At 34.0% G+C, this 25,615-nt stretch overlaps 2 protein-coding genes across 4 annotated transcripts; both read left to right on the top strand.

The window, feature by feature from the left end:
- Positions 1-310: 310 nt before the first annotated feature.
- On the top strand, positions 311-10,115 carry LOC113645686 (pendrin-like). Its single transcript, XM_027151434.2, has 21 exons — positions 311-552; positions 1,160-1,296; positions 1,408-1,547; positions 1,643-1,753; positions 1,912-2,102; positions 2,366-2,530; positions 2,946-3,098; positions 3,222-3,304; positions 3,420-3,567; positions 3,774-3,887; positions 4,010-4,087; positions 4,454-4,549; positions 5,860-5,966; positions 6,109-6,178; positions 6,309-6,401; positions 6,509-6,604; positions 7,139-7,399; positions 8,073-8,127; positions 8,241-8,386; positions 8,897-8,974; positions 9,180-10,115. Exons 2-21 carry the CDS (start codon positions 1,172-1,174, stop codon positions 9,201-9,203), a joined length of 2,334 nt encoding a protein of 777 aa, XP_027007235.1. The 5' UTR covers positions 311-552; positions 1,160-1,171; the 3' UTR covers positions 9,204-10,115.
- A 354-nt stretch (positions 10,116-10,469) lies between these two features.
- Positions 10,470-25,532, top strand: LOC113645687 (pendrin-like). 3 transcript variants are annotated; one of them, XM_027151436.2, is made up of 21 exons: positions 10,470-10,600; positions 15,724-15,866; positions 16,217-16,356; positions 16,444-16,554; positions 16,729-16,925; positions 18,131-18,295; positions 18,558-18,710; positions 19,273-19,355; positions 19,629-19,776; positions 20,082-20,195; positions 20,307-20,384; positions 20,801-20,896; positions 21,366-21,472; positions 21,598-21,667; positions 21,766-21,858; positions 22,023-22,118; positions 22,321-22,539; positions 23,200-23,254; positions 23,512-23,657; positions 24,466-24,549; positions 24,624-25,532. In XM_027151436.2, exons 2-21 carry the CDS (start codon positions 15,727-15,729, stop codon positions 24,645-24,647), a joined length of 2,319 nt encoding a protein of 772 aa, XP_027007237.1. In that variant the 5' UTR covers positions 10,470-10,600; positions 15,724-15,726; the 3' UTR covers positions 24,648-25,532. The 3 variants fall into 3 exon arrangements, with proteins under 3 accessions (XP_027007237.1, XP_047660065.1, XP_027007236.1); XM_027151435.2 differs by lacking the exon at positions 10,470-10,600 and adding an exon at positions 13,881-14,240; XM_047804109.1 differs by lacking the exons at positions 24,466-24,549; positions 24,624-25,532 and having other exon boundaries at positions 23,200-23,283.
- The last annotated feature ends 83 nt before the right edge of the window (positions 25,533-25,615 follow it).

The following is a 25,615-nucleotide window of genomic DNA, read 5'->3' on the forward strand; positions in this document are numbered from 1 at the left end:
ATAGAATTCTATTCTGTTTTATATGTATGAAACATATGAATATGACAAAGACAATATCACAAACCTTTTATGACTGGCTAACACTACTACTACTACTACTACTACTACTATTACTACTACTACTAGTAATAAGAGTAAAATGCAAAAGGAACAGTATTTAAAGTAGTTTTAAAACTGATTTCAGAAAATGTTTCCTTAAAAAGATGTAAAGAATGACACTTATTGACAGTCACCTTTATCTCCTCCTGTATTATTGACACCACCCACCACTCAACTTCCCTTATATATAAATGTAAAAGTCAGGTTTACTGGTAAACAGATAGAACAAGAAGTTAAATAAGAGAGAGAGAGAGAGAGAGAGAGAGAGAGAGAGAAGAGAGGATAAAATAAGAAAATAAGAACAGTAACAAGAACAAAAGAGTGAAGCTGCATTTATTGGAAATATGGCATTTGCACATTACATTGAGCACATATTCAAGTAAATTTCAGTGAAGTGATGGATGATTAACAGTTTGTCAATCGGATGAAAGAAGATCAGATTTGAATTGACAGGTAAGAATTATAAAATATACATTCTACTGACTGTTTTTGTTATAAATCATGGGTGGATTAATGGATTAATTTAAGTTTATCTGAAAGTAGAATATAACATTTAAGGAATTAAAAACTTTGCAATGGAAAATAGTTACCTCCCGAATGTTGCATGTTGTTCTGAAAACTTAATTCCTCTTATACAAAAGCTATCTGACAATTATTCCTTTATATATATATATATATATATATATATATATAGTTTTATATATATATATATATATATATATATATATATATATATATATGTTGTGTACTTATTAATCTTTTGCATTTTGGTTGAATGATGTGGAATGAGTTAGTGTCTATTACCACTGAGGTTATTATAATTGCATAATATAGTTATTCCTTTATCAGCCTCTCATTTAAAGTAAATAATACAATAAAACACACAGAAATACCTTTTTTTCATCCGTCTTACATTCCTATTTTGATTTCCTCAACTTTTGCCTGGGGTTGGTATAGAATATTTCTACATAAACCTTCTACATTAAGATGAGTTTGAGAAAAGCAATGGATGCCTCAAAAATCAGCTCAACAAGAAAAATATTCTTCCATGTAAAAACAGGTTATCTTCAAGATGGACAGCCAGAACCAATATAATGTCTCACGGCCCATCTACTCCGTACGCGCCTTTGAACATGTTAACGAAAGGCAAGCCAGAGAGAGAAAGACCATCAAAGAAAGGCTCAGTAATTCCTGCAGGTTAGTTTGGAATCTTAGTGAACCTGTAAAAACTCTTGATGATGTGTGGGGTTAACTACTGACTTTTCATGCCTTGTTTTAGCAAACTCATGTATAATTGACTTATTACAGATGCTCTGCAAAACGGGTTGTAGGGCTGATTAAGGGATTTTTCCCAATCCTTGAATGGCTCCCAGCATATCAACTCAGGGAATGGATTGCTGGTGAAATTGTAGCAGGAATCACAACGGGTATGGTGTGTGCTCTGCAAGGTAAGATTTGTTCTGGGAAAATAATTAGTTTGATCTCTAGTGTTTATTATTTTTCTGAAAGGCATTATAATGTGTTTTTTTTTCTTTCCGGTTAGGATTGGCCTACTCACTGCTGGTTAATGTCGGTCCTGTATATGGACTTTATGCTGCTTTTTTCCCAATTCTCCCCTACTTCATTTTGGGGACCTCTAGACATCTATCTGTAGGTAGGTTATCTACTACACTGTATAATGCTGAATGCTGAATCATAAAGGTGCTTTTTTCTTTAAAAAAAAAAAATAACAGCCATGTAATGTCTTAATAATAATAACTGAAGCTGATTCATTTTGATTTAACAAGTACATTCCCGTCTTATACTGGGCAGGCCCATTTCCAGTCACCTGTCTGATGATGGGATCAGTGGTGTTGAATCTTGCTCCTGATGAACTGTTCATGATACCAGGGAATGGGACAGCAGTGAATGGAACAGTGGCAATGGTGGTGAATACTGCAGAAAGAGACGCAAAGAGACTGGCATTAGCTACCACTATGACTGTCCTGATTGGACTGTTTCAGGTATAGTTGTGCTAAAATAAAGAAAAACCTGCTCCCATTATTCTGGGACTGTATATGATTTGACAGCTTCCTGATTGTGCTGCATAATGCATAATTAATTAATTGTCTGTCTGTGTGTGGAATGTTTAAGCTTATTGGGCTAAGATGTTGATAGTGGATTAAAAAAAATCAGTTCTGAAATTAAGATCTTAAAAAAAATTATGCAAGTGTTGTTTGTTGTGTGTCTTTGCTTGATGTAAACCTCTACAATTTATGTTTTCCAGTTGGCCATGGGTGTGGCACAGGTGGGATTCTTGGTGCGTTATCTGTCTGACCCATTGGTAGGAGGGTTCACTACAGCAGCAGCTTGCTCTGTAGTAGTCTCGCAGCTCAAACTGATATTTAATGTTCCCACTGGTAACTACAATAGCGTCCTGGCTCTTTTTTATGTGAGTATGTAACACAACAAACATCACTATCTTTGACCATTATTAGTGCTTAGTTTTACTTGCTTTAAAGACATATTAAGGTTTATTTTCAGTATTTTAAATTATGATTTTAAGTATTACATATTTACGTAATTTCAGTCAATTGAATTGCTATTATTGTATGATATAAAGGGATCAGTGACATGACATTTTTTTGTGTCCAAAATCATAAATCAATCAATAAAATCATGATATATACCACACACACACACACGCACACACACACACACACACACACACACACACACACACACACACACACACACACACACACACATATATATATATATATATATATATATAAAGCTTCATTAACTGAATATTTTTTTCTGTTTGTTTTTTCTGTTTCTGTTTGTTTTTTTTCATTTGTTGTTAGACTATCGGGGACGTATTTAAAAACATCAAGAAAGCCAACATGGTTGACCTGATTGCTGCAGTAGTGACTATTATTGTTGTTGTGCTTGTAAAAGAGTTCAACGCCAGATTTCAGAAAAATCTTCCAGTGCCTATTCCTATTGAAGTGATAGTGGTAGGTATCTCCTTTATTTAACCATTGAAAAATAAAAATCTCTATTAAACCTTTATTAACAAACCTCAATAGTGTATTTGTGTTTCTCAGTCTTCAGCTGTGTTGTATGTTTTTATTTATTAGACAGTTATTGATTCCGGGGTTTCTTATGCACTTGACCTTCGCAACAATTATGGTTCTGGCATCATTCAAACTATCCCAAGAGGGTAAGAAGAGAATTTCTTGTAAAATCGAACATGTCAATGATTTAAAAGTGTGAACATTTGATAATAAAAATTTAAAATATAAGATTACGTTTGTTTGTGTGTGTGTTTTTAATAGATTTGTTCCACCTCAACCCCCAGATGTATCACTCTTTAGCAGTTTTGTGGGCCCAAGCTTTTCCACAGCAGTAGTATCTTATGCCATAGCAATATCAGTGGCTAAAGTTTACGCAGCAAAACATGACCTTGTAGTTGATGGAAATCAGGTATGTGGGTGTGCTCATGAGAGATTAGGAAGTACAAATTCAAGTTGGCAGGGAATTCTATTACTCCCTGTGATTTTTGACAGAGACCTTATTAACCAGATTACTACTATCACTGCCAGCAGAGATAAGCAACTGGAGGTGAACATACTGTCCTATTACTCAAAGGCTCTGCAACAGATTTTTTTTTACCTTTTTTCACTCAACAGGAACTGATAGCCTTTGGATTCAGCAATGTTGTCTGTGGCAGTTTTGGTGGCTTTGTGGCTACCACTGCACTCTCACGTACAGCAATACAGGAGAGCACAGGAGGCAAAACTCAGGTACACATGCACATGCACACGCACGCACACACACACACTGACACACACACACAAACTGCATGCAAACTTAACACAATGCATACAAAAATCCTGGGTTTTTTTGTGACTTTGTTGGAACACAGGTAGCATCAATAATTTCAGCTCTGCTAGTGCTGATAGTGATTGTGGCTCTTGGGCCTTTACTTCAGCCTCTCCAAAAGGTATGTCAAAAAACTGCAGAACAAATAATAAAAGGGTTTCATGCTCCAATTAACATGATATGACAAACAAACATGAATTATTCTAAAAAATTATGCTATTTATTGAAGCCACAACACAAGGTATTTACAGTAAGGTATACATAATATTTTAGGTCAGTGGTGTTAAAGTAAAATCTGTAAATTTTAACACGTGAACCTTAAATATAAATATGCATAGTGTACTGTTGTTTAACCAGCCACATGCCAACCACAGGCTGAAACTGACCACATTCGCAAAGAAATTACATAAACAACACAGTCAAAATTAACTAATAAACGATCACCTCTAACAATTTAACTTTTCTGTTCTCCTTCTTAAACTTCCAGTCAGTGCTGGGCGCCATCGTAGTTTCCAACCTGAAAGGCATGCTTATGCAGTTCAATGATGTGCCCATATTATGGAGGAAGAATAGGACCGATTGTGTAAGTGGTCATAGTGACACACATGCAATGCCAACAAAGGCCAACCTTTTTAAAATGTTTAAAGTATTTGTATGACAAATAAATCCAATCACATTAACCTGACTGGAAATATTAAGAATTCTCATGAAATCAGATTCCACAAAGAATTATGAACATAAGTTACACAAGTGAATCAGAAGCATTGGTTATTGACATACATGAATGAATGAATGAATGAATGAATGAATGAATGAATGAATGCATTCATTCATTCATTCATTCATCACCAGTTACCTAATTATTCAGGTCAGGGAAGGGGCGGATGCAGAAATCTGGGGCTTGAAGTAGAAATACATATTAAATGTAATTTGAGTCAGTTTGCAGGACCCACACTCATTCACATCTTGGGAGAAATTCACCTTTGTTCTGGAAAAAGAAGAGAACCAAAAAAAAAAAAAAATGGAAAAAAAAGGGATATTATCAGACATTTTAGGCATAGAAATCCAAATGGTTAACTGGTTAAAAAAATATCAAATCAGGCCATCCTTAAAAATATTCTTGTTTGCCGTAACCCGATCGACCCTGTCAATTTAGGACAGACTCAATTATTATTATTATTATTATTATTATTATTATTATTATTATTATTATTATTATTATTATTTTGCTTTAAGTCCGACCGACTTGCCGGTTGTAAATTTACGTTAAGACTGACGTTTTTTTTTTTTTACTCTTCAAACAACTAATACAAAAGCAATAAAATAACACTAACGTATGGTGGCCGAGAAGTGCAAAACACATTAACAAATCCGAAAACAAAACAACAAATCCGAAAACACAACGACAATTCAGACAACCCGGAAACGGTAGGTATAGTTTGTGAATGGAAACGTACCGATATACAGGTATTTAAATCTTTCGGGTTGTCTGAATTGTTGTGTTTTCGGATTTGTTAATGTGTTTCGTGCAACGACTTAGTCAACCCGGAAGAGGTAGGTATAGTTTGTGAAAGGAAACTTACCGATCATTGTACCAGTGACCTGTCATTCAAGATATACTGGTGAATGACAGGTTTCTTGTCAGATGATCGGTAAGTTTCCATTCGCAAACTATATCTACCGTTTCCGGGTCTGAATTGTCGTTGTGTTTTTGGATTTGTTATTTTGTTTTCGGATTTGTTAATATTTGTTTTCGGATTTGTTAATTTGTTATCGGCTTTGTTAATGTGTTTTGCACTTCTCGGCCGGGTTGGGGCAGCATAATACATCTAAAAAATGTGTTAAAACAGTAGATAACAAATACATACTGATTACATACTTACATTCTCACAGATTATTTGGGTGTTTACATTCATTGCCTGTATCCTGCTGGGGCTGGATATCGGTTTGCTGGCTGGCCTAGTGTTTGAGCTTGCCACTGTGGTTGCCAGGACACAGTTGTAAGTAAACTTGGCCCCTTTTTAATGCCATTAAAATGTGTTAAAATTCTTTTTTAAGATTCAGTATTTAAAAATACAATAATAAATTATTGTTATAAAGGCACATAATAAATAATAAATAAATAATATATTTTTATATCAGCCCATCCTGTTCAACACTTGGAAATATACCCAGTACAGACATCTACAAGAATATGAAAGACTATAAAAATGTAAGAAATAAAATATTCCATGTACTGTTTTAACCTATTCTTCAATTAAAATTTTCATTCATTTTTATTAATGTAAAATGTAAAACCAATGCTCTAATTGTCTTTGTTTGATTATAAATGTTTCTTACAGATTGTTGCATGTCCAGGAACAAAGATTTTCAAGTGTTCTGCACCAATATATTTTGCCAATATTGATCATCTGAAAAACCGGATAAAGCATATAGTAAGATCTGCATGTTTGCGTGTATTTTTTTAATGACAAGATCTGCTTGATATTTTTGATGTAAACATTTTTGCTGGATTGCTAACATTTTAAATTTTCATGGCCAGGTGGGATTTGATGCAGTGCAAGTGTTTAAGAAAAGGAACAAAGCATTAAAGAAGATTCATGGTCTAATCAAGAAGGGAAAGCTTAAAGTCACAGAGGTATACAAGCAAAACTGAACAATATGGATCAAAGTTTTACAAAGATTATGAAGTCAAACTTGTGGCACATTCTGCTGACATTCAAATGATTATATTACTAAACCTTTCACTGTATTAATCACAACATGCACTGTATTAATACTACCTGTAGAATGCAATGCATAAAATGCAGCAGCATACAACTGTGCAGATACAGGTCAATAGCTTTAGTTATTGTTTACATCAAACATCAGAATGGTGAAAATATATCATCTCTGTGACCTGCAGGAACCATGGTATGATTGTTAGTGACACAGACTTCTTATTTTCGAATTTTCTCGTTAGGGGTCGCCACAACGAAGCATCTGTTTCCTCCAAACTCTATCCTTGACATCCTCTACTCTCGTACCAAGTAGCTTCATGTCCTTTAACACTTCCTTATATATAATCTTTGACCTTCCTTTTTAGAAACACAGACATGGGTCTTTTTTAATTATGTGTATTTTAGTGATGTAATGAACTTGAACACTTAACCTATCACCCTTCCTGTTGCAGAATGGCCTGGTGTCAGTAGAACAGCTGGGTGTGACCAATGAGGGGTATGAGAACGAGCAGGACCCTCAACAGGTGGAAGGTAAACCACAGCAGGAAGTGGAGAATGAAGTTCGGACAGACGTGGATATAGAGGTGCAAGTGGATTGGACGGCTGCACTGCCTGTAAATGTCACAGTCCCCAAAGTTGACATTCACAGCTTGGTGATGGACTTCACTGCAGTCTCCTTCATAGATGTGATGGCTGGAAAGTGTCTTAAACTGGTAGGTGTGCAAGTTGTTAAGTGAGTTTTGTCAAGATACAGAATACTCAAACTAATTACAGTATTAAAGTAGAGAAATTATAGATTTCTTTAATTTTTTTGTAGCTTGAAATATTACACCAAAATAGCAACAATTTTAATACAATTCAGATAGTTCTGGAAACTTTAATTGAGAAATTACAACAATTAAAGGTTTTTCAAAACAAAAAAAGAGGACCAAAAGTCCTCTAGGATTTAAAAAAAATAAATAAATTCTGTACATTTCTCAGTACATTCTTTAAAATGATAATAACATTTTTGGAATATTTTTAGATGGGCAATAATTGATTTTTTTTCTTGCTAGTACAGATAACATGGAAAATATGTACAATATAAAATATATGCAAATGGGAAAGAAAAAAGAAAAAAAAAAGAGAAAAACTACATGGTTCTAATGTTGTTGAGCTCCCACAAATAGAGATCTAGTAGTGACTCACCTTAAATAATGTACCTTTAAGCCAGCTTTCACATTCACCCAAAAATCACATTCCTAACAGAAAGTTTCTTAACTTAGCTAAAGTAAAATTTGTGCCAGGACTAATTTAACAGGCAGAGAATATGTTGTTTTATGAAACGTAAAAATGCAAAAGCTGTTCATTAATACTTATATTATGACATTTTTTTATACTTTACAGATAATAAAGGAATTTTTACGCATTGGAGTCAATATATATATTGCTGGCTGTGATGGTATGTACTGATAAGCAAACCTCTAGTATATTATGCTTTTATATAATATTTTTAATTTGACTTAAATTGTTCTTAATATACTTAATATATTTTTGAAATACTAAATATTATAGATGAAATTATCATGAAGATGGAGTCAATGGGCTTCTTTGATGCAATGGTGCACAGAGGCATGCTCTTCCACTCTGTCCATGATGCTATTCTCTACATCAAGATGGAAACTGCTAGTGATATCACAGACGACCCGATGTTAGATAAGGTATGTATTTATGGCAGATTTTGTTTGGGTATAAAACAAAATGTAAAAATCAGCTAAAATTAGAGCTGTATTTATAAATGATGCCAAAAGATTAACTACTGAGAAGTGATATTTTTTGGTGACAAGTGATTACAAGACTGAATATGCTTTTCTTTTTAATAGATAACAAAGTATAACTAGCCTGAGAACTACTATGTGCTCTAGGTTCAAGCTCAAACTAGTTTGTTCTGTGATCTTGTAGTTCAAAATGCTTAATTTTGAAAAAAGGGTGACTATTTAAGAAGCACTACTTCTGCTCCCATGGATCAGTAAAAGCAGACTCAGGGGAAAATACCTGAAATAACAGTTAGACCCCCATTACCTTTACTTGTGATTAGTTAATAATTACCCAAAACAACATCATTAATATTTTTAGATGAATTATTTCACAATATTACATATATAATATATTTACAATATACTTATTGTTTTATGGTTAAATTGATTGTGTCATTCTCTTACAATGTCCAGATCTCACAGCTACAGGATGACAAAGTACCTTACATTGATGACGAAGACTTGATTGAGACCTATGACAACCAGCGCTTGGTGATCATCTCAATTTATTTTTTACAGGATTAAACAAATCAATCATGCACATGTTTATATATGGAAATGTTTATATTTACTGAAATTATTATAACATGACTAGTAAAAACCTACTGTATATATAATAAGTTTATATAATATTAATATATAATAATATATAGTATATACTTTCTATCTAACTGTAACTCTTTCTCTTTATCCATAGGCTATCCATGGGCTCTCATGTTGAGCCTGAACTGATGTTTTCTGAACCTATGAAAAAGCCAACAAAGTCTTCCAACCAAAGAAATTGATTCAGATAACAGATTTTCTGAGACAAATCACCATTAAACCTTTAAATTGTCTGCTTACTTATTAGTCTTAAAACATATTATTCAGGAAGTCATATGAATTATTGTATAACTACAGTGAAACTAATATAAAGACTGTGTTTATAAATGGTAGAACCATATTCTTTTTGTTCAGGGAGTTTAAGGGGGTTAGAAGTATTATGAGTCTTAATGTGATATAATATGCTTAGGAGCTTTATTTAATTATCTTATTATTTTTGTAAGCACTCTTCTGATATGTACTGAAATTTCAGCTGTACCTGATACAAATAATCATGCAGTTGTTACTGTTTAATATTTAAGAAATTTTGTAGACAATATACAGCATCAAACATGTTGAGGTATTTGCAGCACTTTTTCACTTTCACCTCCACTCTCTGTGCGAACCCCTTTCTTTCCTTTATATTGCATAATATGCAACATTCAATATATGCACTGTTCTTGCCTTACAGTATAATGTTTTCTTCGGACTACCAAGCATCATTACATACAATAATATATTCTATATTTCCCTCTTTTTAATATTTGTAAGATCGTTCTGCCATGCCCATTTTAATTGCTATCAAGCAGGATATTATTTCAGGCTGTACTTAGTTCATTTCTGCATCTAGTAAACTATTCATTCAGTTACCTTTCTGTTTTAGTACATTCCTGCTTACTTTTGCTATTATTACATCCTTCTTTAATTTAAAAAAATATACCAACAAACGCATTTAGTTATCTCTTTTTTGTTATTTTTTATAATCCATACATTGTCACTTTATTCTATTTCTTCTGTTATTGCAATCCTAAATAAAACTTATTTAGCTTCACCCCAATTCTATTATTTCCATCTTTAATCTGTGAAAAAAATTTAAAAGAAATGAATTAGAATTAAAGTATATTATGTTTCATTATAAAAATAGTTAATAATGAATATTGCACAATTATTTGTGTTAGAATATGAATTTTCCTAGCATTTTAAACTCTACCCATTTCCTGAAACATATTTGGGTTGCTCAGACATCTAGCTAGAATCATACTTCAGAGAACCCTGCTGTGGATCAGCAATTCTAATGCAAAGTTTGTGGAGCAGGTCATTTTACGTTGTCTTGAGAAGTTGGTGATTAACATTGGGTCCAAAATGTCCTCACCTGGCTCCCATGACCTTTGCTCCAGTTTTAATCCAGAATAGTCAACGTGGTAAAATATTTGTCAATCTTTGTGTCAAGGATCCAGCGATGCTCTGAAAATAAATATCGGAGCCACCAACCTCCAGTGGTGAAAGAGTTTAATCTACTTGATAGAGAAACAAAAGGTAGGTGAAATCCTATACATTACAGGAAGTTGAGGATGATATATGATTATATAAATATTTTTTGTAAACAATATATGTAGAATATATTGTTGATTTTTGATCCAATATTTTCAATCCACTGTGAACAATCGTAATGATGTTTCCAATTGCATGCTTGGACTTGAGTAATGACAATGTTTAAGTGGTTTTAAAATGTTATTCAGAGTTTTGAGATTTACTGAGTCCCCTGGTCTAGAATCCTGTGTTCAGGAATGCAGTAGATCAGGGCTATTCAATAGGTTTGTTATTGGTGCCAGTTCATGAAAAGCATTTCAAAACAGGGGACAGAGAGCTATGGCTTGAAATATGAGTGATGACACAACAACAATATACAGTAGGAGCACGCATGTTGTATTTTTGCACCATAAGACACTTAAGTAAGCTTTTTTCCTACATTTTAGCCTGCTCTTGTTGTATTTTGAAACTACATATAATCGTAAGAAGCCCAAGTAGACTTTTTTCTACGTTCAAATGGGTAAATCAGCGAGCCATATTGCCCTCATTTATAATTTAACTAATTTAACTGAGACTTGATTGCACATAATAAAAAAGTACACAATATGGAAAATAACATTTATTCATGGTATGTTTGTCAAAATAAATTATTTTAGTATGACTATTTAAAATACAGCATCCATCTCAATTGGCAAACATTTAGGCTGCCTTCTAATGAGAGATATTACATTTTTTTTAGATTTGGAAGGTCAGTTTGGTGCAGGAGCTGGGCTGTGAGAAATGTATGATTAATCGGTTTATTGACATTTATGTGTGAGTATGAAGATTCGAATATGTGAGTACAGTAGACCCAGGGTAGTAGAGTAGGGTTAATGTAGTTTCACTGAATTTCCCATTTTGAGGAAAACAATTGAAGGAAGAAATGAACAGACAAAATCTGTCATCGTTCTGTCAGTCATCGAGTCTCACAGGATTCATTAATAAATTTATTGTAGCGATGGCATTTTCACGCTAGTCCATGTTAAGGGCAGAGAGCCGCCAATTGAATAGCCCGGCTGTAGCGCATAAAAACATTACAAACAGCTTGGCCATCTCCAGTGACATACTGTAGGGAGCTTAGGCAAGGGGATTAACTGGCAATTACATTAGAGTGTTACAGATACTGATGTAACTGTTGATGGGAGTTAAGTCCATGAGAAAGTCTACACTAATGTGTCAGCTTCTGAAACTGAATGGGATCTAGTGACATGTGAAATAGGCCTGTTTGAGCAAAATATAATGGCTAGTATTTTCTTGAACTATGAAGAAAAGGAATGGGTAAAGGTTCAAGAACACCTTTCCATAATAATAATTATACAGCTACTACTCTATTTACCCACACATACAGGATGCAGTAATTACCTTTGTGAATCCTTAATGCATGTATACAAATCTACAGATGCAAGGTTTTTGGAACACCCTACAGGTTAAGGAACTGTAATTCTAAAGATGATGTTTGAGATCGTTTAATTTCTGTGTAAATGTGCAACGTTCATAATTGGTTTAAAGAATTTTTATTTATTTATTTTTACTCCTATCTGGCCTCCAAATGTTTGAAACTTTTCAGGAGTGGTGATGTCTTTGGAATTTAAAGCAATTCAGTAATGCATGCTATACTGCAGCTATGCTCTGGTTGGTGCAGTTCTACTTGCCACTTGATCAATTATTTTTTAATCTAGTTTTAAATTTAACTATTCAAAGTACCTTAATACATTGCTCTGGATGAGGGTGTCTGCCTAATGGTGTATATGTAAATGTGAACTATTCCCCTAGAGGGAGACAAAGGTATGGTCTTTTTTATTGTTTACAATAAATAATTAACAAATACAAATCTTTGACAAAGAACTAAAAAAAGTGTTTGTTTTCCTTTCTCTGGACATTATGGACATTGGATAAGAAAAGAAAAAAACACTGCTTAGCCTGATTACTTCTTTGCCAGGCAATTACAAATCTACAAATGTTCTAGCTAAAAAAATAAATAAAAATAAATAAAACTGAGACAAATCTTCTAAGACTTGTTACAACATTATAGAAGTGCCTCTCAGGATTGGGGTTTCCATCAGTGTTTGTTAAAGAAACAATAAACTGTTAGAAGTGAATTGTACATTTGTAAATGTTAACATCTGGAGATGAAATAAATAAAAAAAATACTGGCTGATACTTCATGTTGATCAAATACTCACATTTGTTAGTAGGAAACAACAGCTATTAGCAAGTGTAACAACTCACAGATATGATATAAAAGGTCTATAAAACAGTTTGACTCTGGTCAAATTTGTTCTTGTTTGATTTAGATCACAGAATATTAGATTCAATGCCAGTTAAGCATTCTAGATTATGCATGTCATGAAACAGACATTAATATGTGCCAGATCAGACTTAATTGTGGTTGACTTATTCCATTTCACAATTACAAATTTTGTTACAAATGTGACTGGTTTATAAATGTGTTACTAATTGTTGTTGCAAATGTAACTGGTTATGTATTATTCAACTGTTTAAGAACGCTGACAATAATCTACTGTTTACTTCACTATATGACAATACTTTCCTGGTGCCCTGTCAAATATTAACATAATAATACAAGTAAATACTAATGACTTAAAATGCCTAAGTCATCATTGCTATGTGTTACAATTAAGAACTTTCATGGTTGCTTTGATACAGATGCATCTGATCTAATCTGCCCAGCCACTCTCTCTCTCTCTCTCTCTCTCTCTCTCTCTCTCTCTCTCTCTCTCTCTCTCTCTCTCTCTCTCTCTCTCTCTCATACAAGCAAGGAAGTGCTTAGTTTTTCAAGAGAAAAAGATAAAAAAAAACCACACACACTTTAGGGTCTGATCTTTTTTGGGGGGAGGAGGAGGAGGACGAGGTGGTGGTGGGGGTTGTTTTATCCGACATTTGAAAGTAGAGCTCTAAAGAAACCAAGTAGGTTAAAAGGAGATCAGTTTCAGAAAAAGACTCCATACTGCATAAGCGGACACAATTCATGAATTGTAGCAGTGTTCAATAAAATCTAAAGAAAACTCTACCACCAAACCAACCCCCCCCCCCCACACACACACAAACACACACTTTGTATATCTTTTATTCTCTCTCTCTCTCTCTCTCTCTCTCTCTCTCTCTCTCTCTCTCTCTCTCTCTCTCTCTCTCTCTCTCTCTCTCTCTCTCTCACACACACACACACACACACACACACACACACACACACACACACACACACACTGCCTTAGACTTTGGCAGATCAGATTCTGTGTCCCGAGCACACACACATACTTTTCTGACTAAAACACACAAACACTCTCTCACTTGATGCTGAGCAACAGCTATCACTGGCAGAGTGCATACTGTGTGTCTCTGATGTAATCCTTTCCAACTTCCACCATCTCCTCAGCCACGCTACACCTCCCACAACCCAACTTCGCTTATAAACGCCCAAAAAAAAGGATGACTCTCACTCTTTGAGCAACCCAGGCAGAAAGAGTCAGAGCGATTGGCCCTACCATTTCGTCTATTTTTATAGCATTGACTGTGTGAGGAAAAAAAGATGGGTAGTTTGTTTTTATCTCCTTCTGTTCAGACTGATACCAGACACTTAAATTGACAGGTAAGGCTGAATTAATTGTTTCAAAATATTTCCAAGCTGCAGTGGCAATTACTATATAGAATTAAAAAAAATGTTTTTTTTTAAAAAGCAAGGACAAAAATAAAATCCGGTGTTGCACTAGTAATCTACCATGTGTGAAGATAATGAATTTAATTGTGTGTTTATTAAGGAACTTAGGGTTCTAATCTAGTGACTTTTGAACTTAGCCCTGATGAGATGAAGGGTACTTGCTTTACTCTGGATACAAACCTCCTTATTCAGGCCAGTACTCTTTGTTCTCCGCCTTCTTTGTTTACCACGGCTCATAGGGGTTTCTAATATCAATAGGTGCAGTTTACTCATTAGAACTCTGGGAGAGTGGCTGCCTATTAAGTAGGGAGGAATTGACTAAAGAAGAAGTGGAGTTTATTTATTTATTTTTTTATTTTTTTAGAGTAACCAAGGAAAGGTGGATCATGGTGGGCTGAGTGCACTGGGTTGTCTTACAAAACTGTCTAATCATATGGGACTATGCTTGGCAAAAGCTTGGCCTTAGGTCATTGCTATTCTCTCTGGGTATTTAACCTCATCTGTTACAGCCTAAAACCCCTAAATAACACCACACACATACATTTGCATGTCTCTGTGTACAGTATATATATATAAAATGGCTTATCATGTTTTACCTTTTCTTAACAGTGCTTTCAGTTTCAAATCCAAATGAACCTTGAACATGAAAAATTCTTAAAGAATAAGTAATATACTAAATTATGAACTAAAGCCAAAACTCTAATAGACAGAAAACCCTTGAAAGTCACAAGAAATCAGCAGCAGTAAAGATACTTTCAGAAATTAGTAGATGATTAGCTGATTATATTGTCTAAGCTTAAAATATAATGCTATGCCTACCTGCCCTTATCTGTCCAATGTTTGCCCAACGCATACAGCTCTGTATAGACAGTTGTTACCTAAATAGAATTATGGACTATTTTAAAGTGTTTTAGAAAAATGTTCTCAGAAATATTGTAATAAGCGTATGATTAAAGTATGATATTTTTTTAATATCTGTTTGCTGTGGCCAAACCATAGAGATATTGCTAGTCTGTCAGATTCCGTATCAAAATTACATCAACATGCCATAAAAGAAACATGATTCCAATAACAAAATGAAAGCAATAGCTAAAGAAACATTGTTTTCATGAGTGAACATTGTTTCATGGCGTTTCAAATAACACTAAATTAACAAACATTTGACAGCTTTGACATGAAGCAATTCATGAAGTGAGTTTTATTTATTTATTAAATTTATCTATCTATCTATCTATCTATCTATCTATCTATCTATCTATCTATCTATCTATCTATCTATCTATCTATCTATCTATCTATCTATCTATCTATCTATCTATCTATCTATCTATCTATCTATCCATCCATCCATCCATTTATTTATTTATTTTACTATGAAAGTTCTACCTATATTTGCCATCTACTCATTTTTCAGTACATGATGATTGGCCTATCTCCTCCTGCCAACCCTTACTTTATTTCTCGACCCATCTACTCCAAACGAGCCTTTGATGAGGAACATGAGAGGCTGTTGCTGGAAAGCAGGACCTTCAAGGAGAAACTCACTACTTCCTGCAGGTGATGTTCTGCTTCTACTGTTTCTTGATCTAAAATGCTTGAGTATGGCTTAGTTTTTAAGTGAACTTGTGTTCAAACTTTTCTTAGAGATTAATTTTATTAACCTAATCCAATTATGCAAATATTGAGCACATTAACTAAATATATGTTATTATACCAATTAATTACTTACTGTAGTAAAAATGCAATTACATACAATAAAACATTAGATAGAAACTATAATAAGTAATTTAATAACTTGACAGTAACAGCCCCAAGTCATGTGCCACACATTAAGAAGCACTGCTGTTACCATTTCCATTTTTAGCATTCAACAAGACAGTTTGTATGTCTCATTGTACACCTTACAGATGCTCTAGGAGCCAGGTCAAACCTGCTCTTAAGGGACTTTTCCCAATCCTGGATTGGCTGCTCAAGTATCCAGTAAAGCTGTGGCTTGCTAGTGATATCATATCAGGAGCCAGCACAGGATTAGTTTGCTGTTTACAAGGTAAGTAAATCTTTATCAATGCCATCTAAATCGAACACTGATGTTTGTTGTAAACCTCAGAGTGTTTAGTGTTTTTGTTCTCTCTAGGCTTGGCTTATGGATTGCTGGTGTCTGTTGGTCCTGTATATGGTCTCTATGCTGCTTTCTTCCCAATTCTGACCTACTTTTTTCTGGGAACCTCTCGACACATATCAGTGGGTAGGTATTAGTGGGTTTACTCTCAAGAATAAAAATATACACGTATAACATTTTTCAGGGTTCTGTATTGTGAAGCCACTGAGGCATTATATATTGCATCTGAGTGAGATTTACTTTAAAACATTTATAAATACTTGTGCAGATGGTTAATTCTTTTCCTTTGATCATGGACAGGTCCATTTCCAGTTACCTGCCTTATGGTGGGCTCTACGGTTTTGACTCTTGCTCCTGATGAGCAGTTCATTCGTCCTGGAAATTGGAGCACTATAAATGGGTCATGGGTGGGCACAGAGGAAGTGGATGTTAATGCAATGGAAGCCAAAAGAATTGTAATAGCCTCAACTATGACTGTACTAATTGGATTGTTCCAGGTAGGGTTTAACTTTGTTATTTGTCCAGTAATGCAAAAGATGTCCAAAATAATATCCGCTGCTATAAAATACAAACAATTCTTTAAATTGTTGATTGGATGGATGAAAAGAATGGATGGGTGACAAGATAAACCAGCTAATTAAATGGCACATTATGGAAACAATATGAATCATGAAAAGTCTATTTAACAAAATAATTCCCAAGATCAATTATAGGATAAGATGTTTTAATCTGTATTTAAAACACCTATTGATTTGGTCCACCTAATATTCTCTGAACGATTTTACCAGACTTTACACATAATGTAAAAAAACCATCCACCTGCAGAGTCTGCCTCAGCTATACTATTACAGGAGCTCAGCATGCTATATCAGAGCTAAACTGGGGTTTTGAACATTCTGAGAAGGACACTGTAGTTAATGTGAAACTTAATCAGCAGGCAGTGTTGAATGAATACAACTGAGAAAGTACACTCTGATTTCCATTTTCTGGTAAAGACAGACTGCTGCATTCTACAGTTTTCATAAGCAAGAAAATGCCCATAAGGTGGCAACAAGGAACCAGCCATCATTAAAATACATTACAATAGTCCAGTCTAGAATATGTGAAAGCATGGCAGTTCATCATTGCCTTTTACAGTTAGCATATGATAATCAGATGTTTTAGATTTTACATCGGAACCAAATGATAAACCAGCATCTAGGATTCGAACAAGATTCCTTTTGATTTTTTTGAGTCTTGTTGTGTCAAAATTTGTACTCAGCATTAATATTACTGTTTGACAGAATACAGAAAAAAAGATGTTTCTATTCATTCATTGTTTTTTATACAATTTTGACTTTGTGTGACAAATCTCCATTTGAACTAATCATTTGTTAAAAGTCTATCCAGTACAACATCTTGGTCAATAATGCACATGCTGCACTCAAGTTCAGCAGAAAAGAAAAACATACTGACAATCAGAGGCAAGCAAAGACCACTTTAGTCAGTTTATTTTGTACAATCATTGTAATTCTTACTTAGAAAGAAACAAAGCAGGTAGAATAGCAAAATCTTAAATGTGTTTTATAATGGAGTGGCTTAAAAGCTCTCCTAAAACACTTTGGGATATAACCAACATGTTTTTTGCCATATGTTATTTATACCATGTTCAACTTTATGCAAAATAATAATCAAATGTTGGATCAATTTTATTTTTTTCCAGTTAGCAATGGGAATGCTCCATGTGGGCTTTTTGGTGCGCTACCTGTCTGATCCACTGGTAGGAGGCTTTACCACAGCGGCTGCTTTCCATGTGTTTATCTCTCAACTCAAAATGGTTGTGTCTGTTCCCACCCACAACCACAATGGCTTCTTCTCAATTGCCTATGTGAGTGGCTTACTGTCAGTCGTTGGCACTTCAAGGTTCATGAAAGACACTTGCTTTAAATGATTTCACATTTCCCAGACTTACTTCAGCTGGATGCTGCTTCTGATTAATCTCTATAACAAAACTGACACAAATATCACAAAAGTGATGCAATTAGCTAATCATTAAGACTGAAAGCAGTCAAGAGTGATAAGAATGTACTGTAATACGTTTATGTCATGTGTACTTAAAAATGTATTCTTTTTCTGTTATTTTTCTGTAGAATCTCAATGATGTGTTTCACAATTTTAAGCAAACTAATATTGCTGACCTGGTTGCTGGTTTACTGGCCATAATTATAGTGGTGGTAGTAAAAGGGATCAACACCAAATTTCAGCATAAGATTCCAGTGCCAGTCCCCATTGAAGTGATTGTGGTCTGTATCTGCATTTTCTGACATAAAATGCATTTTCTGGCTCTTTGTCTGCTTTACATTTTTGTTCTATTAAGTTTTAAGTTGATATTAGGCAAATAAGTAACAAGTGTATAAATATTATTCTTTGGAATTTAAATGGAATAATTATTACATTGCTTCCCAATATAATATTCTATATGGTCAAAAGTCTTTGGATACCAGTATGATCACACCCATATGTGGTTCTTCCACAAACTTTGCACCCTTTCACTGTGCTTAACAATATAATGCTTTTGTGACTGTCAGCAAGTTACAGCCATCTACAGCCATGCTCCAAAATTTACTGAATAGAGTGGGTGTGATATTTAAGTGTCCTCAAACCTTTGACCTTGTAGTGTATGTCATTGATCGTTTCCTTTTCTTCATCGGAAGTAAGCTGTAATGTGATGTGCTGAAAACCATAATTGTTTCATGTTATATTTCTAAAATTAATTTAATTTAGCTCTGGTTTCTATATTAATAACATTATGTTGACGAAAATATTTGTTGCTTTCAAAAACATGTTAAACCACATCTCTCATAGACAGTGATTGCTACAGGAATCTCCTATGCAGTGGATCTTAAATCCCACTATGGTGCCAATATTGTTGACAGCATTCCAAGAGGGTGAGGGCACTTTCTAAGACATTTCCACAATATCAGAGCTTCTGTGCAGAGTTACTGTATACTAACACTCATGATATTTGAATTGAGATTCTATTAAATTATTTTGCAGAGACCAATAAAAGTGAAACATTAACATAAAACATGATTGTTACAAAAAATTAATAAATCAAATAAAAAGGAAAAATAGATAGAATGTGAGATTAATTCAATTCTATTTTATTCAAATTAGTGGGGTAGGTCAAAGGATAGATAAATGCATGTTTGTGTCAACAGGTTTGTTCCAGCACGCTTTCCAAGTATAGAGCTCTTTGGAGATATTGTGGGCTCCAGCTTTTCTACTGCAGTGGTGGGATATGCTGTATCAGTATCAGTGGCTAAAGTCTATGCATCAAAGCATGATTATAAAATTGATGGTAATCAGGTAGGTGTTAAAATCTGCAGTCATGCAAATGTGTTTGCATTTGTAAGAAATGTAATGACTAATGAAAGCAAGTGTGAAAGCAAGTATTTTTAGAAATGTAATAAGACAGGAGCTATTTAAACAGGAGCTCTTACACATGATGAAGAAACCTTCATGAACTAAAAGAGAGATTGATCTGACTGACCTTAAATGGGTCACAATAACTTGCTAGAGCAGAGATAAAAGGCTGGCAGAGATCATGAAGTCTTATTACTCTCATGTTCTGGAATGAAGAGATAAACTACTTTTGCATTTGTTTCCAACAGGAATTAATAGCCTTTGGAATTAGCAACATTTTCTCTGGCTGTTTCTCAGGCTTTGTGGCTACCACTGCACTCTCCCGTACAGCAATCCAGGAGGGCACAGGGGGCAAGACACAGGTAACTCCCCCACCCATCTCTCTCTCTCTCTCTCTCTCTCTCTCTCTCTCTCTCTCTCTCTCTCTCTCTCTCTCTCTCTCTCTCTCTAATATTTTCATCTGTTTGTTACAGGTGGCAGGGTTAATCTCAGCTCTGATGATTCTTATTGTAATTATGGGCCTGGGGCCTCTACTGCAACCACTGCAGAAGGTAGGATGGGCATAATATCTATGGACTTCTTTCTTACCTTCGTCCTTACATTCAAGGAAGTTTTTACCTTGCCACTGCTGCCTGAGTCACCTCAGACTTGCTCACTGGGGATAAATACAAACACATTTAAATATATCTAATATTGATCTTGAATTTTGTATTATATTAATCTTTATATTATTATTTATAATAACCTTTTGTTTTATGTTTATGTTCCGTAAAGCTGCTTTGAGACATAATAATTGTAAAAAGCTCTATACAAATAAACTTGAATTGAAATGAATTGAAGGACATATTGCATGTGTAGCTACTATGGAATATTATTAGAATACTGAAAATTAATTTAGAAAGACATTATGTACATTTACTTACAATAATGCTTTTAGATATAACTATTCTCCATTTCTGGCTTTCAGTCAGTGTTGGCTGGTATAGTCATTGCAAACCTGAAGGGCATGTTCATGCAACTCAAAGATGTGCCCATACTGTGGAGACAGAATAGGACAGACTGTGTAAGTAACATACTGTACACATCAATGAATTAATATCAATAAATACATTGACAACCCTTTAACAGCCCCTAATTATGTATGCTTGCTGAGTTGTCATTTTAGGAAAGGTGCAGGATTGAAAAAGTCTATTTTGGTATAAAGATTAAAAATAATAATAAACAAACAAACAAACAAACAAACAAATAAATAAAACAGCTGTACCAGCTTTTTACAGTTGTCTCCATTTATGTATTATAAATTATAATACTGTGTTATCTTAAAATCTATAGTGCATGTCTGTTATAAGATATTGAAGGTAGCTCTGCTGGTAATGTGACTAAACTGGTGTAATATTACTATAGACTCATATTAATGGTTATATACTTAATTCCCTGAAGCTAATTTGCATCTTTATATGCAATAACATTGTATGGTGGGGCTGGGAGTAAGTTTAGGGATGAATACTAATCATATGCTTACTTTTTAACAGTATATTTGGGTGTTTACATGCATTGCCTGCATATTGCTGGGGTTGGATGTGGGTTTGCTGACTGGCATAGTGTTTGAGCTGGGAACAGTGGTGGTCAGGACACAGTTGTAAGTAACCTGGATTTGGAGATTAAAAGAAAAGATTTTATGAAATGCAAATGTACGTATTACTAGGAGTAACATGTCCGAAATTAACTTTATGTCTGAAGTTTTCACAATATATTGTAATCTAGCCCTTCCTGTTCGACCCTTGGGAATATACCAGACACTGACATCTACAGGAATATGAAAGACTACAAAAATGTAAGAATATACTAACTGGAATAATATTAGCAGTTTTAGTTTAATGCATAAAGTTTGCAATGCAAATTTCCATTTTAAAATGATTGTTTTCTTTTTAGATTAACGGAATTTCTGGAATAAAGATTTTCAAATGCAACTCACCCATATATTTTGCCAACATTGACTATTTCAAAGAGCAGTTACGTGATACTGTAAGTTGAAGATGATAAGTTTTCACTTAAACAAACAGGTTGTAAAAAAGGTTTTACAAATTACAGAACTGTATTGGTAATACCATTTAATTTACATTATCTTTGCTTTTACAGACTGTAATAATTTATGTGTAATAACTTATGTCCATGTTAATGTATGACAGGTGGGATTTGATGCCGTGCAGGTCTTCAAGAAGAGAAACAAAGCATTAAAAAAGATTCACAAACTAGTTAAAAAGGGGACTCTGAAAGTCACTGAGGTACACAAATAGAAAAGGATGTGGATATCATAGATACGATTTATTGCATTTTATTATTTGTTAATACTTACACAAGTTTAAAGAAAATCCTCACCATATGAATCAAGTTCTCTTTTCCTGAACAACAAGTTAAAATATTTAAAATAAAATTATATTTGTCTAAAACGCAAATCTTACCTCCTATTTAAATCTCATGTTACAGAGTGGCTTGGTGTCAGTAGACCCTCTAGGTGTGGTTAATGAGGGGTTTGAGACTAAGCGAGATGAAGCTCAAAGAGATGTAGATGTGGAGGTGCAAGTGGATTGGACGGCTGCACTGCCAGTAAATGTCACAGTCCCTAAAGTCAACATCCACAGCTTGGTGATGGACTTCACTGCAGTCTCCTTTCTGGATGTGATGGCTGCAAAGTCCCTCAAACTGGTGGGTTTTGATATGTCATAATTTGTATTTAGTCTATCTCTCTTCAAAAATAAAATTACATAGATACTTTAGAGGGCAGATAACCAGTAAGCATTTTAATGGAGAAATAATGTTTTATTTATTTATTTTAATTTTAATATTTACTTAGCCCAAAATTTATTTGGAATATTCATCTCGACAGTTTCAATTATTAAAGAATGACAAATTGAACGTTTTATCTAAGGAGATGTTTTGTTTTTTTGCACTTATGGTATAACAACAGTAAACAGGTGTTCCCGTTCCAGCATCTCTTTAGCGCTCTGTTAAAATTACAAAAAGACAAAAAACTTTATGTTTGACAAAACCTAATGAAAAAGATTTACCTTCAACCATTACAATGCTGGAGACTAGATATTTTCCTCACAGAAGACTTATATCAGTAATTACCATATTCTTAATCTGTTCATTTAGCATTATATCGAGTACGCACGCATTAAAGATTTGTACCTGTATTATACAATGAATGTCAGAGTTAGATAGTACAGCATTGTAAGCAACACTGTATTGGTGTATGGAATGTTATCAGATAACCGTATCATTAATCATGAACTTTGTGCATTTATTGATAGGTCTCACTGCCTCGTATTGGTCAGTGATGAATCATCTCTTTGTGCTTCACAGGTCATAAAGGAATTTATACGTATTGGCGTCAACGTCTATATTGCCGGCTGTGATGGTGTGACTTGTGTCAAATCACACATGACTGTAGATAAGCATAACATAACTTTACATAAACCCTTGCATTTATTTCACTGTAGATCCTTAATCTAATACATAAGTAAGAATATATCATTTCACTATTATAATAGAAATGTATCCAGGCAGTTTTGAAACAGCATGCCTTTCTGTAATAGGAGTTAAACAGTGTTTGCAGTAATAAAAGGCAAGGCATGCTGTTACTTCAATCTGTAAGTACAGTATTTGGTGTTTCAGATGAGACAGTAAGGAGGATGGAGTCCCTGTGTTTCTTTGATGATTTGGTGACCAGAGACCTACTCTTTCTCTCTGTCCATGATGCCATCCTTTTCATTAAGCTGGACACCTCAAGTGGGGTTATATCAGACCCAATAATAGATAAGGTAGGCTGTAAATAGATAATTAGCATACAGGTTAGTCATGGTGAGACAGTGCTTGGGTTTGCTACATGCTGTACAGCTGAAAGCTCACATTAAACATACCTATAGTTGAATGCATTCTCCCACCCACCTTTATCAGAATACAGCAGTTACTGAAGATAAATTAATAGATGTTAAAAACTGTGTCTATTTATTAGTACATTATTCTTTTTAAAATATCTATTGTTTCTAACTTTACACTTTCCAAGTAAACCTTATTCAGAGTCCTTTTAGTTTTTAATGTGTACCAGTGGACCAGACAATCAGATCTATTTAACAAATCTAGAAATACATACAAAATGTAATACTTTTTTAAATGGTTGGTTGTAATTCTCACTGCCTTAGATTGTTTAGCAGATGTAAAATTTCTGATATTTATCATTATTAAGCACTAAATCCCCGCAAGGATACATGCTAAGAGCTTTTGTAAAAACAAAAACTAAATTTTTGTTTAATATATTTAAATAATAAAATTTATATATTTAAATATATTATATTATAAATAGCGTGAGTGAATGAGAGTGTGTGTGCCCTGTGATGGGTTGGCGGATAAGCGGTAGAAAATGAATGAATGAATTATTATATATAATATATTATATATATATTATAAATATATTATAAATATAAAACATTAAATGTATTTAAGAATTATTTTTATAAAGTTCTTTAGAAAAGCTTTGGCATCATTATATGTATTGATAGCTATACCTAAGCCGTGCTTGCCTGAATTATTGGTTGATTAATAAGACTGATATTTTAACTATATGCCTAGATATCACAAATGCAGGATGACAAGGCACCACCACCGTTCACTGAAGATGAAAACCAGATTGAGACTTATGACAACCAGCACCTGGTGAGCATTAGTTCTTAATCTCATATTACTGACTTTGACAAACTATTAATCAATGCCTCTCTTCATCATCACAGGCTATTCATGAACTCTCAGTCTGAGTATAAGTAAATTGATTGAGTTGTTGGACTCATTGCTAAGAAGGTGCACTGGTCCTCCTGTTTCTAAGTGAGGAGACGGACTGAGGACCTTAAATGACCCCAGGAGAAGTGACTGGGATATTTCTCTGTATACTGTATGTGTAACCACACAATACAAAGCAGTAAATAATGTAAGAATGTGAAAAAAATATTTTAGCCACATAGAACGTTTAGTGATTAAAATCATCATTGTTGAATTTGGTAATAAAGATTAAATTCAAATTGTTATGTTGTCATGTTATGTTGTCCTCTGTGTGCTTTTAGAAGGAGATTAAAATTATATGTTACGACTGTACTGTACATATTGTCACTGACATTCACAGTTTTAAAGCTTGCTTTGGTAAAATTCCTGATATAATAATTGTACATACAAAGAATCATTGTGTGCCCATGCTACAAATTAGTTATATTTGTTTTACACTGGTGTTTCCAATATATGCCATAAAGTAACCATTGAGGCAGTGTTACAAGTAAGAAAGCCATTTATTTAGCTAAATTTCCCATTTATCAAATTATAACTTTTCAAAGACAAAATGGAAATCTTCCAACTATATTCAAGTCATCTGTTTTCTTTGGATGCTAAATGTAATTTTGGTGTCATTGTGCCACATATTAGTCTTCAAGGGCACAAACATAAGGCCAATGGGTAAATCCTAGTTTATTTACATAAACAATATTTATATGTATTTCGTATCCACATAAATTAAAAGGTTTTTTGGCCATTATATTCTCTGTATGACTCATGAGATCTAGTTTTTGATTATCAAAGAAAACTAGCATAGATTTTAGACATGTGTGCAATGTGTACTACACTCTGCTACAATAAAGCACTTTTGTTCCTTGTGACATTCTTCTGCTGGCTACTCTGAAGGTCTCATGTGAAAAGTTAAAGTTGCTCAAAACATTAATCACACAAGCAAACACGCATG

This window comes from Tachysurus fulvidraco, chromosome 19 (genome assembly GCF_022655615.1).
Source record: "Tachysurus fulvidraco isolate hzauxx_2018 chromosome 19, HZAU_PFXX_2.0, whole genome shotgun sequence".
Taxonomy (NCBI): domain Eukaryota; kingdom Metazoa; phylum Chordata; class Actinopteri; order Siluriformes; family Bagridae; genus Tachysurus; species Tachysurus fulvidraco.

What these genes read in the sequence shown, in the direction of transcription:
- LOC113645687 (XM_027151436.2), top strand. Translation starts at nt 15,727, where the DNA reads ATGATGATTGGCCTATCTCCTCCTGCCAACCCTTACTTTATTTCTCGA. An exon ending in AAACTCACTACTTCCTGCAG is followed by an intron (nt 15,867 to 16,216) that starts GTGATGTTCTGC and finishes TACACCTTACAG; the next exon opens with ATGCTCTAGGAGCCAGGTCA. An exon ending in GACAGAATAGGACAGACTGT is followed by an intron (nt 20,897 to 21,365) that starts GTAAGTAACATA and finishes ACTTTTTAACAG; the next exon opens with TATATTTGGGTGTTTACATG.
- LOC113645686 (XM_027151434.2), top strand. Translation starts at nt 1,172, where the DNA reads ATGGACAGCCAGAACCAATATAATGTCTCACGGCCCATCTACTCCGTA. An exon ending in GGAAGAATAGGACCGATTGT is followed by an intron (nt 4,550 to 5,859) that starts GTAAGTGGTCAT and finishes ACATTCTCACAG; the next exon opens with ATTATTTGGGTGTTTACATT. An exon ending in CCTATGACAACCAGCGCTTG is followed by an intron (nt 8,975 to 9,179) that starts GTGATCATCTCA and finishes CTTTATCCATAG; the next exon opens with GCTATCCATGGGCTCTCATG.